Source organism: Pelobates fuscus, chromosome 11 (genome assembly GCF_036172605.1).
Source record: "Pelobates fuscus isolate aPelFus1 chromosome 11, aPelFus1.pri, whole genome shotgun sequence".
NCBI lineage: Eukaryota > Metazoa > Chordata > Amphibia > Anura > Pelobatidae > Pelobates > Pelobates fuscus.
In genome coordinates this window covers 131,976,381-132,004,248 of record NC_086327.1, presented here as the reverse complement: position 1 = coordinate 132,004,248, position 27,868 = coordinate 131,976,381, and the positions used below count along the sequence as shown (strand labels likewise).

At 40.3% G+C, this 27,868-nt stretch overlaps 1 protein-coding gene across 1 annotated transcript; it reads right to left on the bottom strand.

Annotated features, from left to right (window-relative positions):
- Positions 1-11: 11 nt before the first annotated feature.
- LOC134577825 (CMP-N-acetylneuraminate-beta-galactosamide-alpha-2,3-sialyltransferase 4-like) lies at positions 12-27,529 on the bottom strand. Its single transcript, XM_063436722.1, has 10 exons — positions 27,414-27,529; positions 25,092-25,176; positions 21,951-22,022; positions 18,908-19,005; positions 17,088-17,151; positions 15,778-15,873; positions 14,019-14,208; positions 5,799-5,942; positions 5,093-5,236; positions 12-992 (listed from the first exon to the last, which is right to left on the bottom strand). Exons 1-10 carry the CDS (start codon positions 27,427-27,429, stop codon positions 906-908), a joined length of 996 nt encoding a protein of 331 aa, XP_063292792.1. The 5' UTR covers positions 27,430-27,529; the 3' UTR covers positions 12-905.
- Between the last annotated feature and the right edge of the window lie 339 nt (positions 27,530-27,868).

The window sequence follows — 27,868 nt, the reverse complement described above, 5'->3', positions numbered from 1 at the left end:
GTCACTTGCCATTTGATGTTTTTGAATTATTTATGTGATTAATAAACTGTATTTTTTTTTTTAGGTACAATTTTATGAGCTATGCTGGAAACCCAGTCTACCACAGTCTTACACATTTTATACAATTCAGTGTTTGAGATGCTCCAGCAGTTTTGCGAGTTTAGGAAATGTTAGAAATCTATCCCCTCCCTTTATGGAGGTTCGTTTGTCATATCACAGAAATAATAATAATAAACCAGGATCTAATTAGCCAAAAACATTTAAATATAGCAACCTAGAAGTCCATGGCACATGGAAGAGGAAGCCCGCCCCCTCAAATATTGTGGAAAAACACTGCTATCCGCCCGCAGACGACTCTCCTAACCCAAACTCATTGCCAAAAGCCACCACTTCCTAACCTACATTGTTGAAACATAAATCATAGAAAATGCAATCAAAATGCTTAATGACTTTATGGCTGACATCTCAAAACGCCTGCTTGTGCCAGTTACAGTTATAAATGTCCTGGTGTTGGAGATTGGCCAACGCACTTCAAGCACTGTTCCATGGTCCAGATATTTGTAGAAGATTCAGATGTTTTAAAATAAATATATTTACTTTTTAAATGTTTGAGATTTTTTTTACTTTTGTAGTTCCAAAAAATGTGAAAAGCGGTTAACTTGTCCATAGATCATCTCGCTTTTCTAACACTGAACACATGTTAAACAGGATGTCCCAGTCCTCCATCCTTCTCCCGGATGTCACATTCGAGTTGGATCCTTTAAACCAATCCTATGCTTAAATGTGTTTTGTAATTCCCCACTCAGGCATGGTATGAAGGAATCCATCTTGTTCCCATTAGCACCGTGGGTACACAGAGCAGTGACACTGACTTTCTCTTTTAGCTTCCCAAAAAACGTCCCTCGTCAGAAGTAAGTCAAATTCTGAATAAGTCTATGTTGAAGAAGTTGGTTTATGGCAACGGCTTCCAGTGTAATATTATGTCCAGACACCTAGAAGGGAAGATGCAGGGAGACATTAAGGAGAGACACAGATACATTTATTATTGTCAGTATAGTAAAAAAAAAAATTACATTACATTAAAACATGAGAGAGTCTTCCTATATCAATAAAATGCTAGGCTTGTCTGGGAATTTTAGTTGCCGACTCCAGGCAATATTCCGAACACAGGAAAACAGATTGATTGCATGTCGATCTGCAGAACCAGTCTAAGAGCTTGGTCCTTGCCATAAGGGTCACCCACTGCCACGCCTTGAGCAGGGTCACCTTCTGCCATGCTTAGATCTGGGTCACCCAGAGCAGTGGAAACAGTATAATTTCTTTATATTTTTTTTATACTTTTTAATCTCAGTTGCATAAACCCATACAAACCTGCTTGTTTAGCATCATTTTTGTTTTGTCTATGGGTTTAGTGGTCATAGGTATATTTTAATGTTTACACTTTAAAAATAAAAAAAAAATAACCCAACACTTTTTAAAACAAGATCTTTGCCGATTTTGCAAATGTATGTGGGCTTCTAGGTAACTCTGTAGATGTCTACCTTTAGCCTAATTAGGTTTGGTGTTTATACCAGGATACATAGCCGATGGGCATCTTGATATGCTTTAACCCCTTAAGGACACATGACATGTGTGACATGTCATGATTCCCTTTTATTCCAGAAGTTTGGTCCTTAAGGGGTTAAAGTACACGTTCGGCAGCCATATTGATGCAACTGGAAGCACACTAATGGCGGCCATATTGATGCAACAGGAAGCACACTAATGGCGGCCATATTGGTGCAACTGGAAGCACACTAATGGCGGCCATATTGGTGCAACTGGAAGCACACTAATGGCGGCCATATTGGTGCAACTGGAAGCACACTAATGGCGGCCATATTGGTGCAACTGGAAGCACACTAATGGCGGCCATATTGGTGCAACTGGAAGCACATATTCGGCAGACATCTTGAAACTTCAACACCGCAATTATTGTGAAACCCTTTAAATTGCGCAAACTTTCATCCACAACCACAACATGCGGCTTTTTTGGTGCTTTTCCCTTTTCACCTATTTGTTCCAAAATCTGTCACTTTATTTTACTTTTTTATAATCCGTCACAATCACCAAAATAAAAAAGGAAAATGTGGGAAAAAAACATGCCATCAATGTACAAAGAGTGAAATAACAGTTTTATATACGCAAGGAAATGGTGCGCACGCACAGAACTGGTGCAAATGTTATGATGTAATGTACACATCAGCCTTGCCGTAACTAAATCTGCAACTATGAGATAAACAGAACCTACACCTGATACACAGGGGTCTGAATAAAGACAAAGTCTGGAGCAAAATTCGCAATGTGGAGCAATCAGTAGCAACATTTCATTGGTTTCCATGGCAACAGTCCAAAATAGGCAGATTTTTAGAGAACCCCTAACAGGGTTTATATATAAAGGTTATGGAGAAACCGCTTTCATAAATAATTATTTCTTGTTTTTTAAAACAAGAAATAGAAAAAAGGAACCTGTGGTTTATACATCCGTGCCACAATGAAAAACCCACCGGGGAATGGGAAATAGTTGGCACCATTTAAGAAAAATATAAAATGTAAAAAAAAAACAAATAAATAAACAAAACATGCACTGGTTAAACAATTTGCATTTAAAGCGAGAAAATTACAAGATACTCTATTTTATTGAATTTGGTAGCCATTTATTAAGAATTTAGAACATGCCTTTAAATATTTACCCGCACATGAATTGGTATTTACAACATTTTTTCCTGTATATCAATATTGGAAGCGTTTTTTCAATAGACATGGTGTCAATGACCTCACAAAATAATAAAACAATGTACGCACCGTACCTATGCCCCAATTTAAAAACTTTAAAAACAATTACGTAGCTTTTAAAGATAAAGAAAGATGAGCTTTATTTTTTAAAAAAAGACTCCTGCTGGGATTATTAGTTTACATTAGAAGCAGTGCATACATTTACACGGCCTGCAACTTTGTAACTAGATTGCTACACACTGCTAAAAATAGCAAAACTATGAATAACATGACAGATCAGCTATTTTAGTTGAATTCTGCGATTCAGATTTCAGTCTGGTTCAATCCGTAGTTTAGATGGGCCCGCAGAATGAAATCTCATTATTTACTGACATTAACAGTGAAAACAATTGTAAAAATGTTTTTGTAATAATTAAGAAAAGCATAAAAAAAAAAAAAAAAAAAATGTACAGGTGGTCCTCACTTTGCGACGGCTCACACTCACACTGGGGATTCTGCAGGTTAGAGAGCTGGTCTATGTTCAGGGAATTCTCCCGAACATAGATTAGAGGGATTCCCTGCTCTGGTGCGCAAGTCTACATTCAGGGAAATATCCCCAAACATAGAAAAATGCACCAAAGTAGGGAATCCATCTAATCTATGTTTGGGGAACGTTCGGGGTAATTTCACCCGAACATAGACTTGCACTGGTGCGCATGCACCTCACTTACAGACCAATTAGTTTTACGACCAGGTCATAAGAACCCGGTCGGTAAGTGAGGAGCATCTGTAGCAAATAAAACTTGTCTGTGAGTACCCACGAGCAGGGGGAAAAATAATAGAACGCAAAACTAAGAAAATGAAACCCGATGAGCTTAAATATTGAAGACATGCCGAGGCAGGCACATGGCTCGGTGAGGCCTAAGATGACCGACTACCAGGAGACCTACTGTGAAATCTCCGATGACATGTCCCCAGACGAGGGGATGGAAGATCTCCTTGTAAACCCATGCCCAGCACCGAAGAACACTGGACAAGACAACTCTCCGGTGACTACTGCAGTGCTAAAACTGCTTCTGGCAGACCTCCAGAAGAGTATCCAGACGGATGTAGCATTACTCCGTGCAGATTTGCAGGGCCTATCGGGCAGGCTGACGGCAGTGGAGGCCGTTTCCAGCGAACAAACATCACAGATCGCCACATTGCAGAAAGCAGTCAAGGGGTTCCAACAGCAAAGTAAGCTGAGTGACCGCTGCTTCACTGCCATTGAAGACTGGAGGCGGAAACAACGTAAAAAAAAGTGGCATCTTAGAAGAGATACAGATGGCTGAAATCCCACATTTCCTGAGGCGCTTATTGGTAGCTTTACTTACCCCAAGATAGGGCAAAAAGGTGGTAATTGATGGATTCTTCAGAGTAACGAAGTCCCCATGTGCCCCAGACAATGTGCCAAGAGACTTGGTCCTCCAGGTGCAAAGTGGTAAAGATAAAGCAGCGGTGCTGGCGGCTGGCGGCAGAGACCACACGCCATATAAGTTTGAAGACATGTCTCTAATGTTTTTCTCAGACCTGGGAGCACCCTAGCCTGGCGGACATCGTTTAAGCCACTGAGACAGCAGAATATACCGTACCAATGGCGACTAACACGCGCCCTAATGATCCAACAGGGAGAAACCAAGCACCTGATCCACAACCTCTCTGAAGCAGCAGCCTTACTGCCCACACTCAACTTACCTCCAAACGCCCTGACAACTCCTGGGGACGGGACACCAGCCAGGACGCAGCACCAGTGGAATCCAGACACGACAATTCCTTTCATAACTCGACGGATGACTACTGGAGGAGGACATTGGGACTAACAACCATCACCTAATGCAGCCTTACAGCGCTCTTTAGAACTGTAGGGTTAACTTAAAGTTTGACGTTATATAGAGTTTAGTTAACTTGTTTTTATTGTATTATTCAGCGCACCACATGAGTTCCCATATAATCAGCCCACATTCAGATCGACTGACAGATTGAGCCGACCTTACCCCCCTCCACACGCCTTCAGGTGACCATGAGAGCTCAGTATTCATACCTGTATAACGCTCAAGACGTCACATAAGTGAGTACAACTGCGCCCTAGCACAGTAGCAGCTTTGCCTAGCTGTTGATAACCTTTCATGATTGTTTTTACTCTACTTGGTATAGCTATCGTGGCATACCAAGCCTCTTTGGTACCACTCACACAAAAAGAATTAAAACTTGTAAGTGAGTATCAGTAATGCCATTACACAGTCCAGGCTTACTATTTTTTAGTATAGTCATTTTTAGCGTGCAATGCAGAGGAACTTACAGCCATTGACTTTAGGGTCACTTTCTCGTAGTAATGGATCGGCTGTTTCTTATTGGTAGATGCAGGGTATCCAAATCCCGCTATATGGACCAGGTCGCAGAAATGAAGAGCGAAGGTAATCGCCAGCATACCGGTGGTCGGTTTCTAGAAAAGAATAAAAAAGTAAGTGCAAAAAAACCTAAAATAAACTATAAAAAATTACTTATGAAAGTTGCCTTGCAGGATCTCATTGTCTCCAGTGGTCTCCAGCGGAGAATGGCATAGTGTGAGCCACAAAGCCGCAATTCCATCTACAGTTATAAACGTTCATGCACACAGAGAAAGATATATTAAAGAAAATGTCTAAAAGCAAGTGTCTAATCAAATCTGGAAGAAAATGTTTCACACAATGTTTTTATGAAACTTTGCCCAAAATGAGAAATTTCCCCATAAATCCAGGGTTTGAGATACCTCTATTACTATGTTAAAAGCAATAAAAATAAAAGAAAAAAATATTGAGAATAGTCTAACAGGACTGCGCACGTCAGTCCTAACGCAAGAATCATTTTGTCAAACCTTAATGTCTTAATGTTAATGTCTCCAGCTCTGCAGAATCTTCAGACACACAAAGTGAACAGAATATTATGAATAATAATAAGCAATTGTCAAGTTGCACATTGGCCAATTTGATGCAAACGGCTTTCCGACTGCCACCCATAGCACTTACCGCTTTCATTTTCTTCTTCTGATCCTGATCGATACCCAGGATTTTCGTAGCAGTGACTTCCATATAATAAGGATTTAAGATACGGATATTTTGAGGATCTACTTCCCAGATTATAGGGGGCATTTTCCAAAATCCCTTCCGAACCTAACAGAGATTACATGTTACCAAAATATAATTTTAACTGGTGGAGAGAATATAAACACAGCTGTAATCATTTCCAGAAATAATTATGGAGAAATTACAAAAATAGCCGTGTAACAAAACTTTTCCAGTTTGGCTTGAAATGTTATTTTATGTGGTCAAATTCTGCACATTTCCCAAGGTTGGTTTAGTAGTTTAAAATTGCAAAGCAGAATTAGAGAATTTTTTAAAATCCGCATTTCTTGCTTAAAATTTACAGTTTATTAGAATTATCTCTCACTCTTGCAATAAGATAAGATCAATGACTGAGTTAGTCATTCTGACAGACAAAAAGAAGATCTCAAGGCGTAGGCAGATTTATTGGTTCAAAAATGTGAAAGAGCAGCAGCGTTTCGACCCACTACAAGGTCTTGGTGTTAGACATGCACCTCCACGCCTCAAGCCTGCCCACCCCCTGCAGTTCACCCCAGTCGATCATCTTCTGCACCAGAAACTCCATCAACCACTGCCACCACAACGCATGCTTTGTGCTATTCCCTAATAAAAATGCGTGTAGCTCCACCATCTGAATTTCCTCCACTGTTGGAGCCCTAACTTGCTTCCAGAGGGCAGACACCAAGGATTTGGCTGCATTGAGGAGATGCCAGAGAATCGACCCTTTATAGGTTGCTATTGGGGCTGGTTTGGAATGCAATAATGGCTTCGCTAAAACGTAGGGTGATGTCTCACCTACAATTTCCTCAACTTTTTACGGTTTAGAATGAGGATCTTCTCTCACAGAGCATGTGTGAAGGTCGTACCAGCTATGGCCTCCCAGTGCCTCCAAAAAATGTGTTTATTATCTAGATGTCCCACCAGAAGGTGTTGCTATAGTGTGGACACTTCTTTTTTTAGGTCAGTTTTGCTATTATATAGGTCTCCAAACCACGTTCGGTTACAATGAATAGCAGTTTTATTAGATAGGGTTTGATAGAGATGTTACAATCGCGTGTATCTAAAGGTTTGTAATCGGGTTGGTGTCACGCCGCCCGTCAGATCGGCTAATGTTGTTGAAATGGATTAATGACACAATTGATTAAGTAATGTCAGGATGCTCTATTATAACAGCTGCCCCCCCCCCCCCCCCCCGCACTGGATATCCTGTTAACACCTCGTCTTTGTGACTATTGGAAAGTGTTTGTTTAATCAAGTAACACCTTTTGACCAGCTAATGCCAAATGTGCTTTAAGTTCTTTGGCTATGCAATTGACAGGACATGACTGTATTATGTAAAGACAACCCCTTTTGGATGTGTTCAGAGATTTGTTATAAGATCTGTGTTTTCCCCATTAAAATGAGGAGCAGTATTTTGTCATACACTTGTGTGACGGAGTACTGCCCTCCGAGCTTGTATTTCTGCTGTGTCCATTCCTTGTCTTCATACCTGAGAGAAAACATCGCTGTCTGCTGAATTTAAACCACAACAATATGGTGTCAGAAGTGGGATGAGAATCCAAATCGGGTAAGAATATCTTCTGTTTTATTTTTGTGTTCTTTGCCTTGTTTGGATTCTCTGAACAATTTTTTTGTGGTTGCAGAAAAGTAATGTTTTTTTTGTTTTTGTTTACCCTTCTTTTTGTTTTTGTTGTACTCTCAGGAGTTAAAAGGGTTTGAGTCCCCAAGTAGCTGTGCAATATAATATTTTACAAATTATTATATTTTATTACAGCATACTTTATTATGTTATGGGTTAGAGCATGGGTCGTCAACCTGGTCCCTACCGCCCACTAGTGGGCGTTTTAGGATTTCAGGTGGGCGGTAGGGATTTCCAGGTTTTGACGACCTGACGACCGGGCGGACGGGCGGGCAGGTGCGAGCCGGCGGTACCCCTGCGACTGGGTACCGCCGTGACAAATTGCGGCTCCGGCCCGCGCGGCAAACCGCCGGGGCTGCATATGGAGGGGTCCATCGGGTGGCCCATGCTGTCAGGGCCACCCGATGGATGTGGATTGTGAGGGGGCCCGGTCAGCGCTGGGCGCTTTAACAGCGCGACCGGGCCCCCTGTGATGACATCGCAGAGCTGGGAGGAAGTGACTGCACATCACTCCTCCCAGCTAACCCTGAGAGCCGCGCGGGAGGAAGACCAGGGAGTCAGAGTGGGAACTCTGACTCCCATCCACCTGAGCCACCACTGGACCCCAGGGAAAGTCACCCTCCTGAATCTAAAAGGTAGGAAACAGGAGGGTGACTTAAATATAATGTGTGTGTGTGTGTGTGTGTGTGTGTGTGTGTCTTTGTATGTATGTCTTGTGTGTGTGTGTGTGTGTGTGTGTGTGTGTGTCTGTATATATGTGTGTCTTGTGTGTGTGTGTGTGTATGTATGTGTGACTGTCTGTTGGTATGTGTGTCTTGTGTGTGTCTGTATGTATGTGTCTTGTGTGTATGTGTGTCTGTCTGTGTTCCTGTATGTGTCGTGTGTGTCTTGTGTATGTGTATGTATGTGTGTGTGTATGTATGTATGTGTGTGTATGTATGTGTGTATGTGTGTGTGTGTATGTGTCGTGTGTGTGTGTGTGTGTGTGTATCTGTGTCTGTATTTGTGTCTGTATGTGTGTATGTATGTATGTGTGTGTGTATGTATGTGTGTCGTGTGTGTCTGTATGTGTTGTGTGTGTCTGTATGTGTCGTGTATGTATGTGTGTGTGTATGTGTCGTGTGTGTATGTATGTATGTGTGTGTGTATGTATGTGTGTCGTGTGTTTATGTCGTGTGTGTCTGTATGTGTTGTGTGTGTCGTGTGTGTGTGTGTATGTATCGTGTGTGTGTGTGTATGTATGTGTCGTGTGTGTGTGTGTATGTATGTGTCGTGTGTGTGTGTGTATGTATGTGTCGTGTGTGTATCTATGTGTCTGTATTTGTGTATCTATGTGTCTGTATTTGTGTCTGTATCTGTGTCTGTATCTGTGTCTGTATGTGTGTTGTGTGTGTGTGTATGTATGTGTGTTGTGTGTGTATGTATGTCGTGTGTGTGTATGTATGTGTCGTGTGTGTATGTGTGTGTGTATTTGTCGTGTGTGTGTGTGTATTTGTCGTGTGTGTGTGTGTATTTGTCGTGTGTGTGTGTGTATGTGTATGTATGTGTGTCGTGTGTGTGTCTGTATGTGTGTCTGTATGTGTGTCTTGTACGTGTGTCTTGTACGTGTGTCTTGTACGTGTGTCTGTCTGTTATAGTGGACTATATAGTAAGTGGGCTACCTAGCTCAGCCTTCCTACTGGGCATTGCTACAAGGAAGGTTAAAAAATAGAAAAAAGGGGAAAAAAAAGGTGGGGAGGGGAATTGAGGAGGGAGAGGAGATGAGCTGACGCACAAGAAAAATCATAGAGAGATAATATGAGAAATCATATTATGCGCAAACAGAGAAGTCGTCTGAATATCACTGAAAGAGACCTTCGTTTGTTCCTTACGAAAATCGAACCAGATATCAAATATTTAGTCTCGCAGCATCAACCTCAAGGATCTCATTAATCACTAGTAAAGGTAATTTCAATTTACTTTATTGTTTTCTCATTAAACTTTATAAAGTTAAAAACCTTATAAACCTGCATTAAGTAGAAATAAAAAGTTAAATGTACGTACATTTATTTTTTGTAAAACACCCTCCTTTCTAAAAAATATTCCGCATTTGCGCGAAAACTGGTGGGCGGTAAGGAAATTTTTTCAACCAAAAAGTTGCATTAGTGGGCGGTAGGTAAAAAAAGGTTGACTACCACTGGGTTAGAGTCCCATGTTAAGTTGTTATTAAGTTTGGGTTAGAGTCCCATGTAAAGTTGTATAAGAGAAAAAAAATAGATATTTTATGGGTTAGAGTCCCATCTTACCGGTAAGTTGTATATAGTGGGTATAGCAGTCCCACTGAGTGACCAGAGTTAGTCACTATATTGGATGCACGATTTGGACACAGTAGAATACATTTTATTTTGTTTATTGCAGCGCTGCATGTATAGTTGTATTGTTTAAAAAGTGTGCATTGTTCATATATAAAGTGTTATATATTGTAAAGTGTTATCTGTGTGAAGTTGGAAATGGGCTCCAGTAATGGTAAAAATTCCCAACAAAATTCTGTAAAATTTAAATCATCTAAAGATGTCCCTAATAGTGCTGCGTCACGTACTCCTCAAGTCAAGTCTCAGGGTCCTCGATTAGGCCAAACCCCATGCCAGTTTGTTCAAGAAACTATTGGAGATTACTATGCTGAGCCATTTTGTACAAATTTAGTTGTATGGTCAGAGAATTGTGATAAAATGATTTGTAATCCATGGCCAAGAGAGGGTTCTTTTAGTGATTTTAATTTGCAAATGCTGAAAGGTATGTGTATTAAAGGTTTTAAAAAGTGGGGTCCAGGTGGAGATCCAAAATGGGATAAGAAGTATATGCATAATGCAGCTACAGGATGGTTAAAGTGTGCTCAGTTATGGGTTGTTCCTGATCAGGCTACAAAGTATGTCCAGGCTTCTGCAGCATCACCTGCTTATGTGCCTTCTGTTGCACCATTACATCACAGTTTAGATGAGAAAAAAAAAAGATTTTTTGGAATATTGATACGGATGAAATTTTAATGGCAATTGGTAGAAGGAACAGGCATGTTGGACAGATGGTTGTGAGTCCTTCTGCAATGGTGAGATGCACTGCAGAAAGTGTTGATGTTGGTATGAAAGATGAGAAAGTGACTCAAAAGTCTGTGGATGTTGGTGCAGGGAATAAGCATGTTGTGTTTTAGTGGTGGATGAGGATTATAAGAGTCATGGTGTACTAGTTCCCAGATGGAGTTGATTGGTGCAGGGAATAAGCATGTTGTGTTTTAGTGGTGGATGAGGATTATAAGAGTCATGGTGTACTAGTTCCCAGATGGAGTTGATTGGTGCAGGGAATAAGCATGTTGTGTTTTAGTGGTGGATGAGGATTATAAGAGTCATGGTGTACTAGTTCCCAGATGGAGTTGATTGGTGCAGGGAATAAGCATGTTGTGTTTTAGTGGTGGATGAGGATTATAAGAGTCATGGTGTACTAGTTCCCAGATGGAGTTGATTGGTGCAGGGAATAAGCATGTTGTGTTTTAGTGGTGGATGAGGATTATAAGAGTCATGGTGTACTAGTTCCCAGATGGAGTTGATTGGTGCAGGGAATAAGCATGTTGTGTTTTAGTGGTGGATGAGGATTATAAGAGTCATGGTGTACTAGTTCCCAGATGGAGTTGATTGCTCTTACACAAGCTTGTATTGCTTTTCAAGACCAAGATGTGACTATTTATACTGATTCGAGATTTGCCTTTGGAGTGGTTCATGATTTTGGTGTCATTTGGCAGGCTAGAGGTTTTGTTGCAGCTGATGGTCAAACTGTTTCTCATTTTGCATTAATTGATGGATTATTGAGGGCCATACTGTTACCTAGATCCTTAGCTAGATCCCTCAAGCTTCTACTGTGTTACTCGTCCGACAGTTCCATGGCTATGGACATGTCGGACGAAGAGGGGTATTGGCTATGCTAAAAGAACGATTTGTAATTAACAGGTAAGATCATACAGTTACCAATATTTTATCCAGGTGCTTAACATGTGCAAGAGTTAATACTACCAAACCACAGTTTGGTAAACACGACTACCTTCCTGCAGCGGAAGGCCAAATGTTAAACAAATGTTTACAAATTAACTTCATGCATATGACAACGGCAAAAGTGGACTCAAGTGTTTACTTGTCATTGTAGACACATTTTGACTGCCCAGTTAGGATTAATAGTGATAAAGGAACTCCTTTCACTTCAGCAGTTGCACAGCAGGTTTGTAAAATGTCGAGTATAGATTGGAAATTTTATATACCCCATCACCCTCAGTCATCAGGGCAAGTAGAAATGATGAATAGAACGATAAAGGAGAAATTGACAAAAGGAGGCTTGGATAGCACACGTAATTGGCCAGACAATTTGCCAGCAGTTTTAGCTGAAATCAGAATGACCCCTAGTTCAACTACGGGTTATTCACCATTTGAAATTTTAATGTGGAGACCTTTTCCAACTTCATGGTGTAAGTCCAAAGGTGCTTCGATGGTGAGCGGAGACCTAAATGTTGTGTTATATGTATTGAACCTTGTAGACGAATTGAATGGCATCTATGGTGATTTGTCTCTATCTCTTCCTCATCCTTCAGGTACTACCACACATCCTTTTAAGCCTGGAAACCAAGTCTTGGTGAAGTCCCTCTTCAAATCCGGAACCTTTGATCCACCATACAGTCCTTCGACAACCGTTGTTGCCATCACCAGAAGAGCTGTTCTGACCGAGGAGAACCAGATGTGGATTCGTGAAAGCTGATTAGAAAGATGTCCCATCAAGCACTCTGGATATTCCAAGCAAAGAATGATCAAACTCAGACTTATCCAGAATGAACAATAGTGCTCGGTGCACCCTAATTATTCTTCTTTCCATGGGACTTGGTTATGCGCTGATTAATATTATTTGATCCCAAAGAACAGTGATAGTAAAATATGTTATTATTTATATTTCACTCTAAGCAGGCTTTATCTTCTTCATCATGGGAAACAGACAATCATTTTATTGGATCTGCAAAGAATTTATACCAAGCCCTAAAATTTAACTAATTGTTTAATAAACCTTAATTCGTCCAGGAGGGAGGGACGGTCTTATTATAGCCATGGCTCCCCGGAGATTTTCTTCAGAAATAACGGTTCTGAAGTTTTTTTTCTTCCCTGAGTGCTATAATAGACAATTAATTAATTTACTGATATGTTATTCTTTCAGAATAAAAGATTGGAATGAAATGGATTAATGACACAATTGATTAAGTAATGTCAGGATGCTCTATTATAACAGCTGGCCTTTGATCCTGATTTGTATCTTCTTCTTGCCCCTCCCCCCCCTCCCTGTATTATGTAAAGACAACCCCTTTTGGATGTGTTCAGAGATTTGTTATAAGATCTGTATTTTCCCCATTAAAATGAGGAGCAGTATTTTGTCATACACTTGTGTGATGGAGTACTGCCCTCCGAGCTTGTATTTCTGCTGTGTCCATTCCTTGTCTTCATACCTGAGAGAAAACATTGCTGTCTGCTGAATTTAAACCACAACAGTTGTCAAGCCCGCATTCCACAGGACCTTAAAAAACTGAATGTTCCCCTCAATTCCCAAATACTTGGCGTAATTCGCCCCCTATCTGAGTATTGTTGGTTATCAGGATCATCAGTGCGGAGTCCCTTGAATGGCATCCCGCGTCTTCAATGTCTAGTCACCAGTGACGTCAGTCTATGCCTGTCTAGATTCATGTTGTTTTTTTTAGTTCCACATGGATGCATTACATTGCTTTTGCATCGGATGATGAATTTCAATTTTAAGGTCAAAGTAACCAACCCCTCTAAGTCCGCAATGCTTTCAGTTTGGCTGCCCTGGTATTAAATGTGAAATTCACTTTAGTAAATGTCCGTGTATATCACTTTTGGTATAAATCGGAAGGCCCCAACAGTACTTTGTCTGATTGGTAGGATACCATTTGTAACAAATTGTAACTGCGTCTGCGACAATTACAAAGGACTTAATAGAATGTAATAATTCCTGTTAATCAAATTATGAAATTATAATTGGTGTGTCCAGACTTGACATTGAAGCTACTTGGTTATATATTTCATTTAAAAGCTCACTGAATAACTTGAACAAACTCATAAATACATGAATTTAGACTTGTCTGGCAAAATAAAAATCAGGGAGACGACCAAATGTCAAGGACCTATTCCTTAACGTACATCATGACAGACTGGAAAACACATTGGTAAAGAATATAATAATCTCCCACTAGATGTTTTCCAGTTTACAATGTCCTTAAAGCAGAGCAATAAAGCAGGAAAATAAACTATATTTATAATAAACTCCAGGAGATTTATTTTTAAAGCTAAGAATGATGTTTTAGAATGTTTTGCTTTTATTAATCTAGCTAGAGAGCAAGAATTATTTTTCGCTCCAAATATAGTAAATATAGCCAAAAATTGCCGTCTCAGTTCTAATTGCAGCTAAACGTCGCTTTAGAACCAACCACATACCCGCTTTTCATTATTTAGGATTATTTTCATCCACTGAATGTCCAGGGGTTTGAACGGTACCAACACCATCAAAGAATCCGGGTTATTGTCTAGACTGGGGTCGAAATCTGCAGATTCGGGGTAAAAGAATCGCATTGTTGTTTTATTGCCAACATCCCGCTCGTAGTTATGTACTGGTGCATTGTTCAGTCTGCAGAGAGAAATTTAGGGAAACAGACCAAACATTTTCATTTATGAATTTTATTTTGTTTGACCATAAAATACTTGTCACATATTGGCAGTCAGACATCTAATTATGCTAATTAAGCAAGCTGCATACAAAAATAAAACATAAAAAAATACCCATGCATGTTACACATTGCTGGCCATAATATCAAGCATCCTAAACTCTGGAGGTCATATTGTTAGCACGTAACACCTTTACAAAAATTCATAAACAACCAGAAAACCATCATCAAAATAAAATAAGAATAAATAAAAAAAAAATAAAGCAGTATCGTTGCAAGCACAAGGTTTACATTGTGCTCAATTCTGTGGAAATTAAGAGTTTTTTCATATTCGGCAATCTGTAAATGGCTGATGAAACGCCCACCTCTCAGCACTATGGGAGCCATTTAGTAAACTGTAATAAGACACGAAGCTGTTTAACGACCGTTAGCGAGTTACTGTAACAGTTATAGTTACACCGAGGGTTTGTCATCTACAAGTCTTGGCAACTCTGCAAATTCAATATCAAGACTTAACAGGAGCCAAACGAGAGTCGCTCTGATTACCGTCTCCCTGATGCTACTTTATACGTCTATAAAATAAGGTTTACGGCACCGTTTCCTTTAATGTGTTCTGTATTCCTAAGGCGGAATTTTTACTTGCATTCAATAACGGTTTTGTTGCTGGGGTTGGGGATGGGTTATGTCATTTGAGAAGGACAATAATTTCTTATTTCGGCTGTGTTCGTAAAACTAGAGACTTGCAAGAAAAAAAAAAGTGAAGAAACCTTCTGGTGACAAATTCGTTTACACAACATCTAAAGTAGATCCATTAAAATGTCTGGTGTATATATTGCAGGTATTTTCATAAACATCCTCCCTCCATTTGTATCCTGTATGTCTGGTGCTTTGTGCTAAAACCTTTACAACAAAGTTTATTTAAACATAAAAATATGTCGGACAAACAGTCTTTTAAAAACTACAGTGCTGCTCGTCATCAGCATATAATAAAATGATTTCGAAGCCAGGCTTCCTGTTCAACCATAGAACTTTCGTAATCTCCATAAACCATTGTTAATTTACATACATATAGATGTTGATATGCTGAGATTAAAGTGAATACATTAATGTTTGCTTTCAGCAAAGCATTCTTTCAGGATGGTGACTTCTGCTGGCTGGGGCTTTTGGGAGTTAGTACACAACCCCTCCTCTACCTTGAACGCAGCTCCATGTATGTCAGCTGGGAGGATGTGACCGTCTCTCACTTCCTTCCAGCACTAGCTGACGAGATTACAATGGCCCATTAACAACACCAGGCCCCAAAGAACACATGTCCGTCTGGCGGCTCTAAGTGCATGGGCCACCCGATTGGCCACCTCAGCAAGCCACACCACTGGTGACATGTATCTACTACCCTTATATCACTGCACCCACTGGAAGGCTATTCCATGTATCTACTACCCTTTCTATATACATGTTAGCTTTTACTGCTTCCACTTGAAGGCTATTCCAGGCATCTACTGCTCTTTCTATAAATTTATTGCTGTGCTTACCTGATTACTACATCATACTTGTTGATGACTTCACCCAGTGAACTGTTTCTTAGACGATGTCCATTTCCAACCACCACACATCTTCTGCACGATAACCTGAACATGTGATGATAAAATCGGGTTAAAATTAGCCATAGTCTCATTTCTACATACAGACACTTAATATTCTTACGGGCAAGTTGGCCTGCAAATTATAGGTAATTGTATGTTGTATATATTTTAATTTTAAAACCAAACTTAGCAACTAGAAAAATAAAAATGTACAAAGTACAATTCTTTATAGAATTTACAAATATTTGTGTGATTGCAATAAGTGTTTTTATTGAGTCTGTCTTCAGATAGTAAAGATTATAAACTGTACAGTTTTATTGTGTCACAAAAGTTAAATAAAACAAGCAACAAAACCAGACATGCTGACTGCATGAGCTTTCACATCGCTTGACTCAATATTGGAGTTTTGAAGGGAGTATTCAGGTTGGTGTCTACTGTATCCTTCAATATGTGACCATTCCTCTTGGCAGAATGACCTGGCTCAGTAAGGTGACTTGGAACCAGTCTGTCAGAGTCTGGGAGGTGACGGGGTCACACCAAGACGTTCTCTAACCTCTAGTGTAACCCTGGCTGTGTGTTTAGGGTTGTTCTACTGCTTGAAGGTGAACCTTCGTCCCAGCCGTCTTACAGACTGAATCAAGTATCCCCTCTAGAATTACTCTGTATTTGGCTACCTCTGTCTTGTCCTGACCAGTTTTCCATTAGATTGTCTCAATCAACAGAGAGTTTCTCTTGTTCCTCAGATATATATAAAATTAATATAAAATACATAAATATATATATATACATACATACATACATACACACACACACACACACACACACACTATTTAACAAAAAAATGAAAACTCTGCCCAACGGGGAAGAGACTTTGTGTAGATGAAACAATATGAGAGAAGCCACAGTTGCAGGCTTGATACGGATCAGACAGAATCAGGAACTGGAAGGTTTACACCCAATACACAGATTTTGCTAATGCTCTACCGCCCTTTTTGACTTCTACAGTAATACGATTATAAACTCAATATGCCATGCATTGAATGATTTGTATGGTTAGTGCATTAACATAAACATGTAATACAAATAATAGAAAATAAAAGGTGTTCGAATTTGTATATTGAATATATTCTAGTGAGGTTTTTATAATTTCATAAAGACAGAAGTGGTTATTGCAAAATAGTGTGTCAGTTTGTGTTAAATCGGAAGTGAAAATCTAGTTCTCCTTTCTCACAGCATTTAATGGTGAGGTGAGAGCGTACCTTTCAATCTCCGGTGGTACGTGGTAACGATTTGTGAGAGCCAGGAATTTCATCAGCAAATCCTCTGAAGGAGAAAAAGGACAGTCTGTTATAGAAGCACACTGCTAAAAAAGCAGACTGCGGACACAGCATTTCAAGAGCAAAATATTTTACTCCAAAAAGGTGTAAAATTTGTGTGTATCAGATAAGCGCTTAAGGTACTAGAAGTGTACTAGCCGCTCAAAACACTATGCCCACGCAGAAAAAATACAAATGAGACAAAAAATGTGATAAAGTGGAATGCTTAAGAAAGTGCTAGTGCTTTTATATTTAGCCAACAGGCACTTAATTCCAGAGCCAGGATCTGTGGGCATTATCCCAAATTCCACATGTATTACCAGTTGCACTATATGTTTATTGTTTTCGTCTCCTTTTATATATCCGCTGCATACCTGTGATATACCAATGTACTAAGGTAAATATAAAACAACAAGCACTTTCTTAAGCACTCCACTTTATTACATTTTTGTCACAGCATTTCAGATGTTTCTGAAGCCCATTCACCATGAGAGAATTACGAGAAACCTTACCGAGGCTCTGTGTCATGGCAGGCTGTTCAGTAATAAATGTTAGATCATTCTTAAATAAAAGACAAACTTCCCAAATGTCAGCTGTGCTGAGGGTACACAGAGGGTAATAGAATTCCAAATTCCAATAATGCCAATTTGAAACCCCCTAGAACACACAGCCCCTCGCCATCTTGGTTTACCAAACAATTCATAAAAACTGAGTCTTCGGTTTTATAGTTTAGAGACTTTAACACTAAGATTAAAGTGGTTCTAAATAGATCTGGACTTTATAAATATAACCATGTTCCCAGTACAACTCTCTATAATTACAGCTTATCCGCAGGTGTTGAATGTGCACTGCCCATTACATCCACCTGAGGGAGCTCCAGGTATAGCTCTGACCACTGCTCACAAGCAGTTACACAGTATTCTTTATTAGACCTCAGGATGGTATTTTAAACAGTAATTAAGGGATTGGGTGGATTAACAGACTAATTATGTATGATTGTACATTACTGGAGGGTTAGTTTTCAACTGGTGAAAAACATTCACACAACATGTGCAAAATAAAACCATTAAGCACAAGAATTAAATAATTCACGGAGTTAAATTGTAGCCATTGTTCCCATTACACAGAGTAAATGTGTAGATATTCCACAGGTTATTACTAATATTACCACGCATGGCATTAAATATGAAGATAAATAGTACCTACTGAAAAAAGCAGTTAAAGGAACAGAACACTATAGAGTCAGGAACATATTTTTGGTTAAAACCACCATTGAACCCCCGCCATTCCTTAATATAGTAAAATCTTACCTTATCCCAGTCTGCTACTGCTGGCTCTGTTGCCAGAATTAATATTAAGAAGTCTGGAACTGAGTTCTGAGCTGCCAAAAGCTATAACTAGCCCTCAGCACATAAGTGCAAATATCTCTGTATGCACAGATTCCTTCCTCCATGACCACTTCAAGCTGCAGTCATGGTGGTTGGAGTAACCCTTTCATTATAAGCATTTTATCAACCTCAAAAAAAGTAAATAAATCTGCATTGAATTTAGATACATTTAGTTCTGACCTGTTTTGACGTCTGGCATTTTAGTTACTTACTGGTACTCATTTAATGGACTAATGGAAGAAAAAGGTAACCAGATCGACTCTAGAAACTGGAGACTGCATTCCCGAACAAAAAGAGCATTCTCACTGACAAAGCTGCAAATATTTAACCAGAACCTGAAATAAACAAATAAATGCAGGAAAATCGCCTTCTTACCGCTTCCTTTTGTACCATATGGCAACTCGTACAAAGATTGATTTTTCACCCAAAAATAGTCGCTCAACTGCAGGAAGACGGGGTGATCCCTTGAGTAGCTGTGGGAAGATGCAGATTATAAGATTCATTATAGGAGATACAAACATTACATCAAACACGTCACGGAGCGTTAATACACCGGAACACGTCACGTCACTGAGCGTTAATACACCGGAACACGTCACTGAGCGTCAATACATCAGAACACATCACTTAGCGTCAATACATCGGAACACATCACTGAGCGTTAATACACCGGAACACACCACGTCACTGAGCGTTAATACACTGGAACATGTCACTGAGCGTCAATATGCCGGAAAGTCACTGAGCGTCAATACACCGGAACACACCACTGAGCGTTAATACACCAGAACACACCACGTCACTGAGCGTTAATACACCGGAACACGTCACTGAGCGTCAATATGCCGTAAAGTCACTGAGCGTTAATACACCGGAACACGTCACTGAGCGTCAATACACCGGAACACACCACTGAGCGTTAATACACCAGAACACACCACGTCACGGAGCGTTAATACACCAGAACACACCACGTCACGGAGCGTTAATACACCGGAACACGTCACTGAGCGTCAATACACCGGAACACACCACTGAGCGTTAATACACCAGAACACACCACGTCACGGAGCGTTAATACACCAGAACACACCACGTCACGGAGCGTTAATACACCGGAACATGTCACTGAGCGTCAATATGCCGTAAAGTCACTGAGCGTTAATACACCGGAACACGTCACTGAGCGTCAATACATCAGAACACATCACTTAGCATCAATACATCGGAACACATCACTGAGCGTTAATACACCGGAACACACCACGTCACTGAGCGTTAATACACCGGAACATGTCACTGAGCGTTAATACACCGGAACACACCACGTCACTGAGCGTTAATACACCGGAACATGTCACTGAGCGTCAATATGCCGTAAAGTCACTGAGCGTTAATACACCGGAACACGTCACTGAGCGTCAATACACCGGAACACATCACTGAGCGTTAATACACCGGAACACACCACTGAGCGTTAATGCACCAGAACACACCATGTCACTGAGCGTTAATACACCGGAACACGTCACATCACTGAGCGTTAATACACCGGAACACGTCACATCACTGAGCGTTAATACACCGGAACACGTCACATCACTGAGCGTTAATACACCGGAACGTGTCACTGAGCGTTTATATACCGGAACGTGTCACTCAGCGTCAATACACCGGAACACGTCATATCACTGAGCGTTAGTAAACCGGAACATGTCACTCAGCGTTGATATACTGAGGATATCGAACGAAGCGTTGAGAAGCACAGTGTACAAAGTATAGGCTCCGTGGCAGGACCGCTTAAATGTATGGAAAATAAAAAGGGAGAAATGTAGGCAATGACTTGCCGTTTTCCTGGGAATCCTGTAGCGACTGTATGACTAAGACATTGGTGGTGTAAAAACAGAGCCTTTCACTCCAAGGTGTTAATCTCCTGTACTTTACACGGCCATGCATTTCATTGGGTGGGGTTCTCACGGTGACCAAATCAGGGATTTATCTACATTGCTATACTGACCCATCAGCTTTAGTACCACCTTATTGACCGGTTTTGGAGTGAATTGGTTGCAGTTTAAAGGACCACTCTAGGCACCCAGACCACTTCAGCTTAATGAGGGGGTCTGGGTGCCAGGTCCCTCTAGGATTTCAGAGAAACTGCTATGTTTATACTGAGGGTTATACTGAGGGTTAATCCAGCCTCCAAAACCTCTAGTGGCTGTCTCACTGTCAAATCTATTTGTCTATGAATATTCTGTATATACGGAATGTGGTGTGTATACTGGAATGTTGTGGAATGTGGTGTATATATTGGACCAGTGGCAAAACTAATGTAGAGAGGGCCCTGGAGCAAGAAAGGTTTTGGGTTACCCCCCTGGAGCAAGAAAGGTTTTGGGTTACCCCTCTGGCGCAAGGGTGTACATACATAAAACTGTTACGTATTCATCCGCTTATAAAAATTTAATGAATTGAATTTACTGTCCTAACAGGAAAAGTTGTGCCGAGCAGTAATCAAATCCACAGGAGGGTTTGTGCTGAGCAGCAATTGTGCAAATGGGAACCTGGTAACTCCCTTTTGGGTCAAAGGCCGATTACACCTTATCAGATCCAGAGTAGGGTTATTTAGGCCCAGTTCTCATCCTGCTCAGTGCCCTGTCGTGGTTTCCCTTGTGGTTGTCCGAGAGTGTGTTATTTATTCTGGTAATTCTGGTTATTTGACTTTGGCATTGTTTTTGACTTCCCTGTTCTCTGGCATCCCTGACCCCTGGCTTTTCCTTATCGTTGTGTCTCTTTCTGTGTCCCTTGACCTCGGCTATTCCTGACTATTCTTTGGTACGTTAGTCCGGCCATTCGAAGGTCCGGTATACGTTACCTATCAGTCCTCTGTGTTACACAATTCTACGTGCTGGATCATTCTGTAATCCTGACAAATACACACTGACATGTTCAACCCCAGATAGTTCTGCCAATTTAATAAAATGTGGTGTATAGATTGGAATGTCAAGGAATATGGTATATAGATTGGAATATATTGGAACGTGGTATTTAGACTGGAATGTCGCAGGTTGTGGTGCATATATTGGAATGTTGCATGTTTCAATATCTTGTTAAAGTGCAAACAAAAAATTATCTCTACTTGTTCTCTTATACTTAATGACTGTGAAATGTTAATTTAACAAGTTCATTATTACAGGCTCCTCTTTAATTGCACTTCATAGCATTTACAATAAATTGCATTTTCCTTTAATATAATATTATATACCCTGAGCCTCTGGCTGGCAATAATCCAGTGCCTGTAATTAAGAGACATGGTGGGGGCGAAGGGAGGAGGGTTATTTTGGATGTTTACAGCTGGTCCCTGCCAGAGGGCTATGAAACAAGGTACCTTGCTCTCTGGCACCATAGGATCATATCTACTTACTTGCTGATAAAGATGGCAGCCTTGGAAGGGACATCCCCTACAGAGCACATCTCTCGAACAGGTTCATAGGTTCTGCAACAAAGCGATTAGGAAAGTCGTTAATTGGGAGACATTCATTCAGAAATCACGCATATGATATTTCAATGTGCACTTTAGTAAATATTCCCCAATATCATTTAACCTTTCATCCATCTGCTTTTACTAGACGTCTTATGTCTGTGTGATCTCCTTCCCCAGCCTGTCTGTGAAAAGGTTCTGGCAGACCTTGAATCCTTTAACTATCCCCTCTGCCATGAGAATGTGGAATGGTGGGGATAACAAGTAAAAGGTCAAACGCACTGTGCCATGAGAATGTGAAATGGGGGTGCGGGGAGAAAGAGTAAAAGGTAAAACGCACTGTGCCATGAGGATGTGAAATGGGGGAGCGGGGAGAAAGAGTAAAAGGTCAAACGCACTGTGCCATGAGAATGTGAAATGGGGGAGCGGGGAGAAAGAGTAAAAGGTAAAACGCACTGTGCCATGAGGATGTGAAATGGGGGAGCGGGGAGAAAGAGTAAAAGGTAAAACGCACTGTGCCATGAGAATGTGAAATGGGGGAGCGGGGAGAAAGAGTAAAAGGTAAAACGCACTGTGCCATGAGGATGTGGAATGGGGGAGGGAGGAGAACGAGTAAAAGGTAAAACGCACTGTGCCATGAGGGTGTGGAATGGGGGAGGGAGGAGAACGAGTAAAAGGTAAAACGCACTGTGCCACGAGGATGTGGAATGGGGGAGGGAGGAGAACGAGTAAAAGGTAAAACGCACTGTGCCACGAGGATGTGGAATGGGGAGGGAGGAGAACGAGTAAAAGGTAAAACGCACTGTGCCATGAGGATGTGGAATGGGGGAGGGAGGAGAATGAGTAAAAGGTAAAACGCACTGTGCCATGAGGATGTGGAATGGGGGAGGGAGGAGAACGAGTAAAAGGTAAAACGCACTGTGCCATGAGGATGTGGAATGGGGGAGGGAGGAGAACGAGTAAAAGGTAAAACGCACTGTGCCATGAGGATGTGGAATGGGGGAGGGAGGAGAACGAGTAAAAGGTAAAACGCACTGTGCCATGAGGATGTGGAATGAGGGGGGATAACGAATAAAAGGTAAAACCCAGAGATTTCATTCATTGAGGCTAGAAAAATAATCTGCTACCCTTTCACTCCATTCCTCACTATTGTAAAAATGATCAGAAATAAGCAAGAGAATCCCCCCTTACTAAGAACCTCCTACCATTCAAGCAAAGAAAAAATATGGAATGCTATCACCTCTAAACATCATACAGACAGAAAAAAAGATTAATAAATAACTGAAGGAAACCATTGCTTTAGATTTTAAGATTAATGTGGCCCTCTCTTGGCACATTAAAAGGACAATCTAGGCATCAACATAACTTCTTACCAGGAAAGCCCCTCCCCGGGAGGTAAAAACAAAGATAAACTTGTGAAGAGATTTATTGAGCATGATGTGAGTTGGCAAGGGGCATTATGGGATGCATTTTATTAGGTGCATTTATCCTAGAATGTGAGCGACAATAACCATTTTAATACCATATTATTTATGTTCCCAACTCATAAATAATAATATAATAATAATAATGAGAAATATTATACATGGTGTTCTTGTATATACACCCTTAAGAACGCAAAACAAACTAAATGCCATAGAGTGCTCCTCTTAATCTCAAAATTAGTTTTTAGTGGGGTTTTTTTTCAAATCCCTTTTTTGTTGTAACGTCAGGTATTGTTAACACTAAGATGATCCAGTGAATAGTTAATATAAGAAGTTAATATCGATCGTAATGGGCAATATGACACAGCAATTGAAAATCTTTACTCAATGAGCCACCTCCCGAGCAAGTCAGACTCCTTCTCCCATCCCTCATATTCTCCCTCCGAGGAAGAGAAAGAATTTCCATTGTGGATAGACGAGTTTGGAGTCATGACCTCTCGTGCAATAGGAGTTTCTCAATCTTGGGTTTGGCCAATCAGGTCAAGTAGTGTGGCATTACACCTTGAGCCAGAACCAGTCCAGTCATTTGACAAAGAAACAAACATAGTAAAGCCTAAAATTAAAACTGAACGGAAAAAATCCTACAGGATTTCCCTCGCCCACCCAATACCAAAACGCACTGTGTAGTGTGTATAGGTACGAGTAGTTGAGGTCTTAGGATGTATTTTATAAAGGGTCACGACTTACCATTTTGAATGTGTGCATTTGAAACAAGTCACTGTATCCTTCCTAGCCATTAGATGGAGTTGTAGAGGGAAATAAGCATGATGTGTGATTTTTAGCAACAGATCTCGATAGGAGACCATAGGTAGTAGTTGGCTTTGAGTGTAGTGTACAATATCCTCTGGACTGATACATGGGAAATCTGTCCTCTACTTCCCCAAGCCTATCTGGATTTTGGTCCAGTCAGATGTGTACTGCAATGGCTTGATGTGCATAATAGAGTGTCCAAGGGTTTATCCTAATCATCGGACGTAAAGTGTTGTGCTATACTTTAGGCACAAGTAATGTTAACCATGGTAGTGGAAGGTCAGGAAAATGCTCTTGAAGCTCTCAAGAGATACCTTTTTGTAAGTTAAATTACATGAAAGAACTTTGTGTTTAAACACTGTGTGTTGACCATGAAGATTAGTTCCATCGTGAAAGTTGGGATTTCGAGTAAGAGGCATATGGAGAGAATATACAGGACAGTCTTCCAATTTGGAATGGGACAATTTCTAAGCCCTGATATGGATGGCTAGATGATTTGATAAGAGGAAGGTTGCTAAAAAGTCAGAAGGTACCAAGAAGAATTCCAAAGACAGATCTGAAAAACTTTGTTGTGATTGGATTTGATCTAGCGCATGTTGGAAGTGAGCCATCACGCTATATTCCCTAGCGTTGGGAAGGTTAAACCCCACATTTGCATTAGTTTGATTCAGTTTAGTTGAACACAGACGAGCCCTTGGCACTTGCCAAAAGGTTGCAATGATAAAGGGAGTCCATTAGGCAACGCTGCAGTAGACCACCCTTTCCAGGTCTCACATGAATAGTTTTTTCCCTTAAAGCTCAAATAATAATTAATGAAATTCCCACATTCGTAATACACTTCTTATCTCACCTTGGTAAGTAAGTCTCCACATGTAGATACCAGAACATCCCAAAGCAAAACGTCACAATGAGTAACAGGGCCCCTGCTTTCCATCCTGGAATTAACAGGAAGTAATGAACATGTATCATTTCTTAACACACCATAAAACAGACGTGATAGTTCTGGTGGTATAATTAAAGGGACATTTGGTGTAAAAGTCAGGCTCCTGCAGTCTCACTTATTTAACATTTTTTTTTAAATGTTAAAATAAATAACGTTAAAACCAGTACTCTATTCCCAGGTGACAAAAACTGTATTTGTGAGGTGCGAAAAATTGAATGTATAAATCCACACGTCTTTATCAAGCAGCTGGGCAGCTCCATCTTAGCACTTCAATCAATCATTGCTATAAATGCTGTTCTTTGCACCTGGCAGTCAGCATAGAGAGAGCAGAATGAGAGGAGGAGAAATTAAACAATGTTTCTCTTCTCCTTACTTGCAATGTGTGCCCTGGCTGTGCCAGGACTAAACTGGATAATGAGGTCATTTGCTAAATATTTAGCAGAAATTTAAAAGAAAATAGAGCATTTCATGAAAAAAAGGTTAACTTAAGTTATAGGTGATGGTCAATGTTCAGTTGTGACAGTTCCCCTTTTAACGGTCAATTAACAGAGGAGGAGACATAAACTTCTAAATTAAACACACTGGTTTTAAAATGTGATATAAAGTGCTGAAAGCTGGACAGTCCCCTGAAAACCAGCAGGTACCAGACTTTTTCTTAGTTTGCACCAGCCTTCAGAGCATGACACAGTTATACATAACCCACTGGAGTGTAAAACCTTTTTATGGGGTCTGTGTGATTGGCAGCCAATGGAGGTGTGGCTAGGGCAGCATATACAAAGGGATTTAACTCCCAAATGGCAGAGAATTGAGCAGTGAGACTGGAGGGGCATGATCACGGATTATCCTATTATTAGTATTTTACAGTAATACGGTACTTTCAGTCATTTCAAAAGGAAGTTAGAACAACGATCACAATTGAAAAATACCTAGAATGAGATATTTATAAACTAACGAAAGCAGATGCATTTTCTAATGATATGGCAAATAAATGTCTTACACCACTCTCTTAATGTGTCACATGATTACAGGCCAGAGTTAATATGGCCTCCATGAATAAATAACGATTTAATAGTTCAGAACAAAAAATGTACATAACGTACAATGAGTATTACCGTTGTGGAGCTCTAGAATACCTTTATACATATTACTGAATTTGTTTTTTGCTGTGGAGCTCTGTGATACACACACACTAATTATATATATATATATATATATATATATATATATATATATATATATATATATATATATATATATATATATATATATATAAAGATGGCTAGGGCCTCATTCCAGGATCCTATTTAGCCTTGACTTGCAGAGAGTCCCAGTAAGGAAGAATTTCCCAAGTAAGTGGATTAATCTCATAAGAGCAAGCATTAGGCTGTGAGAGTAGGACCTGCCAAGAATGGGGTACATTACAACGCAGGCTTATGCAATGTATGATCATTCTGTAACTAAACCCCCATTATTTTTTGCCTGGGTGAGGTGTTTTTAAATAATAAAACTATTACAATCTGTGAGATTTGAAATCACAGTTTAGTGAAAAGGCTGGATTGTGCATATTATATATATATATATATATATATATATATATATATACACACACACACACACACACACACACACACACACAGACACACTTTTTTCTAATTATTTGCTTTGAAAACTTGAAAGGATTACGATAAATATAGTTTTTAACTGACACTTGTCCTTTAAGTGCTCCTGATTAAAACTAGTATCTGCAAAACTATAACCAAGAGAGAAATAATGATTTGTACCACTAACCGGACAAGATCTCACTCCAGATCAGGGTAAGAAATATTATTAAACACTAATAATAAGGAAAAAACTTCAGTCAGAAAGTCCCAGCGTAGAATTTATAGGTGATGTAAAGTGTGTTGATTACACGCATGGAACATGCAAAACGCGCGAGATCAATTCCTTTTACTTTGAAGCGGAGCCACCTAGTGGACACAATGTGATGTACGGATACTAGCTAGGAATAATAGCAACATTGTATTCAGTGTGATCTCCTTAGATAAAGAGGCTTACTGGTGTGACGTGCTGTATACCAGGACGAGCAGAATATTTATTTAGAATTTGATATATTTTTTTAATGGATGTGTTGGGCAATACCCAGGCAATTGGCTTTCTCTCTGCCTGTGCCCCCGGTGGCCCTACAGAACAGAATGTAAAGTGGATGTTTAAACGAGAATAATGACTCACCTTTCTTACCGATCATTTTATTCGTGGGAGAAACCCTTTCTTTGTGGCAGATTTCATTGTTAACAGACTGGTAAAACAAAAAATAAAACAGAATAAAACCACAAACAGCAAATAATAAAAGGACAAATAACAGAGCATTCTGGACTCATATTGGACAGATTATACATATTATAAACAGAAACATAGGAAGTAATCGTCTTATTTCTATATTATCTTTACATATCACTATTCCCCTCCCCAACACTCCCTTATTAGTTTACTCCCCCACCACGTCCCTATCAACCTCCACCTCCACGTCCCCATTAACCATCCCCCCACCCCAACGTCCCCATTAGCCATCCCCCCACCACCCCATTAACCATCCCCCCACCACGTCCCCATCAACCATCCACCCCACCACGTCCCCATCAACCATCCCCCCCACCACGTCCCCATCAACCATCCCCCCCACCACG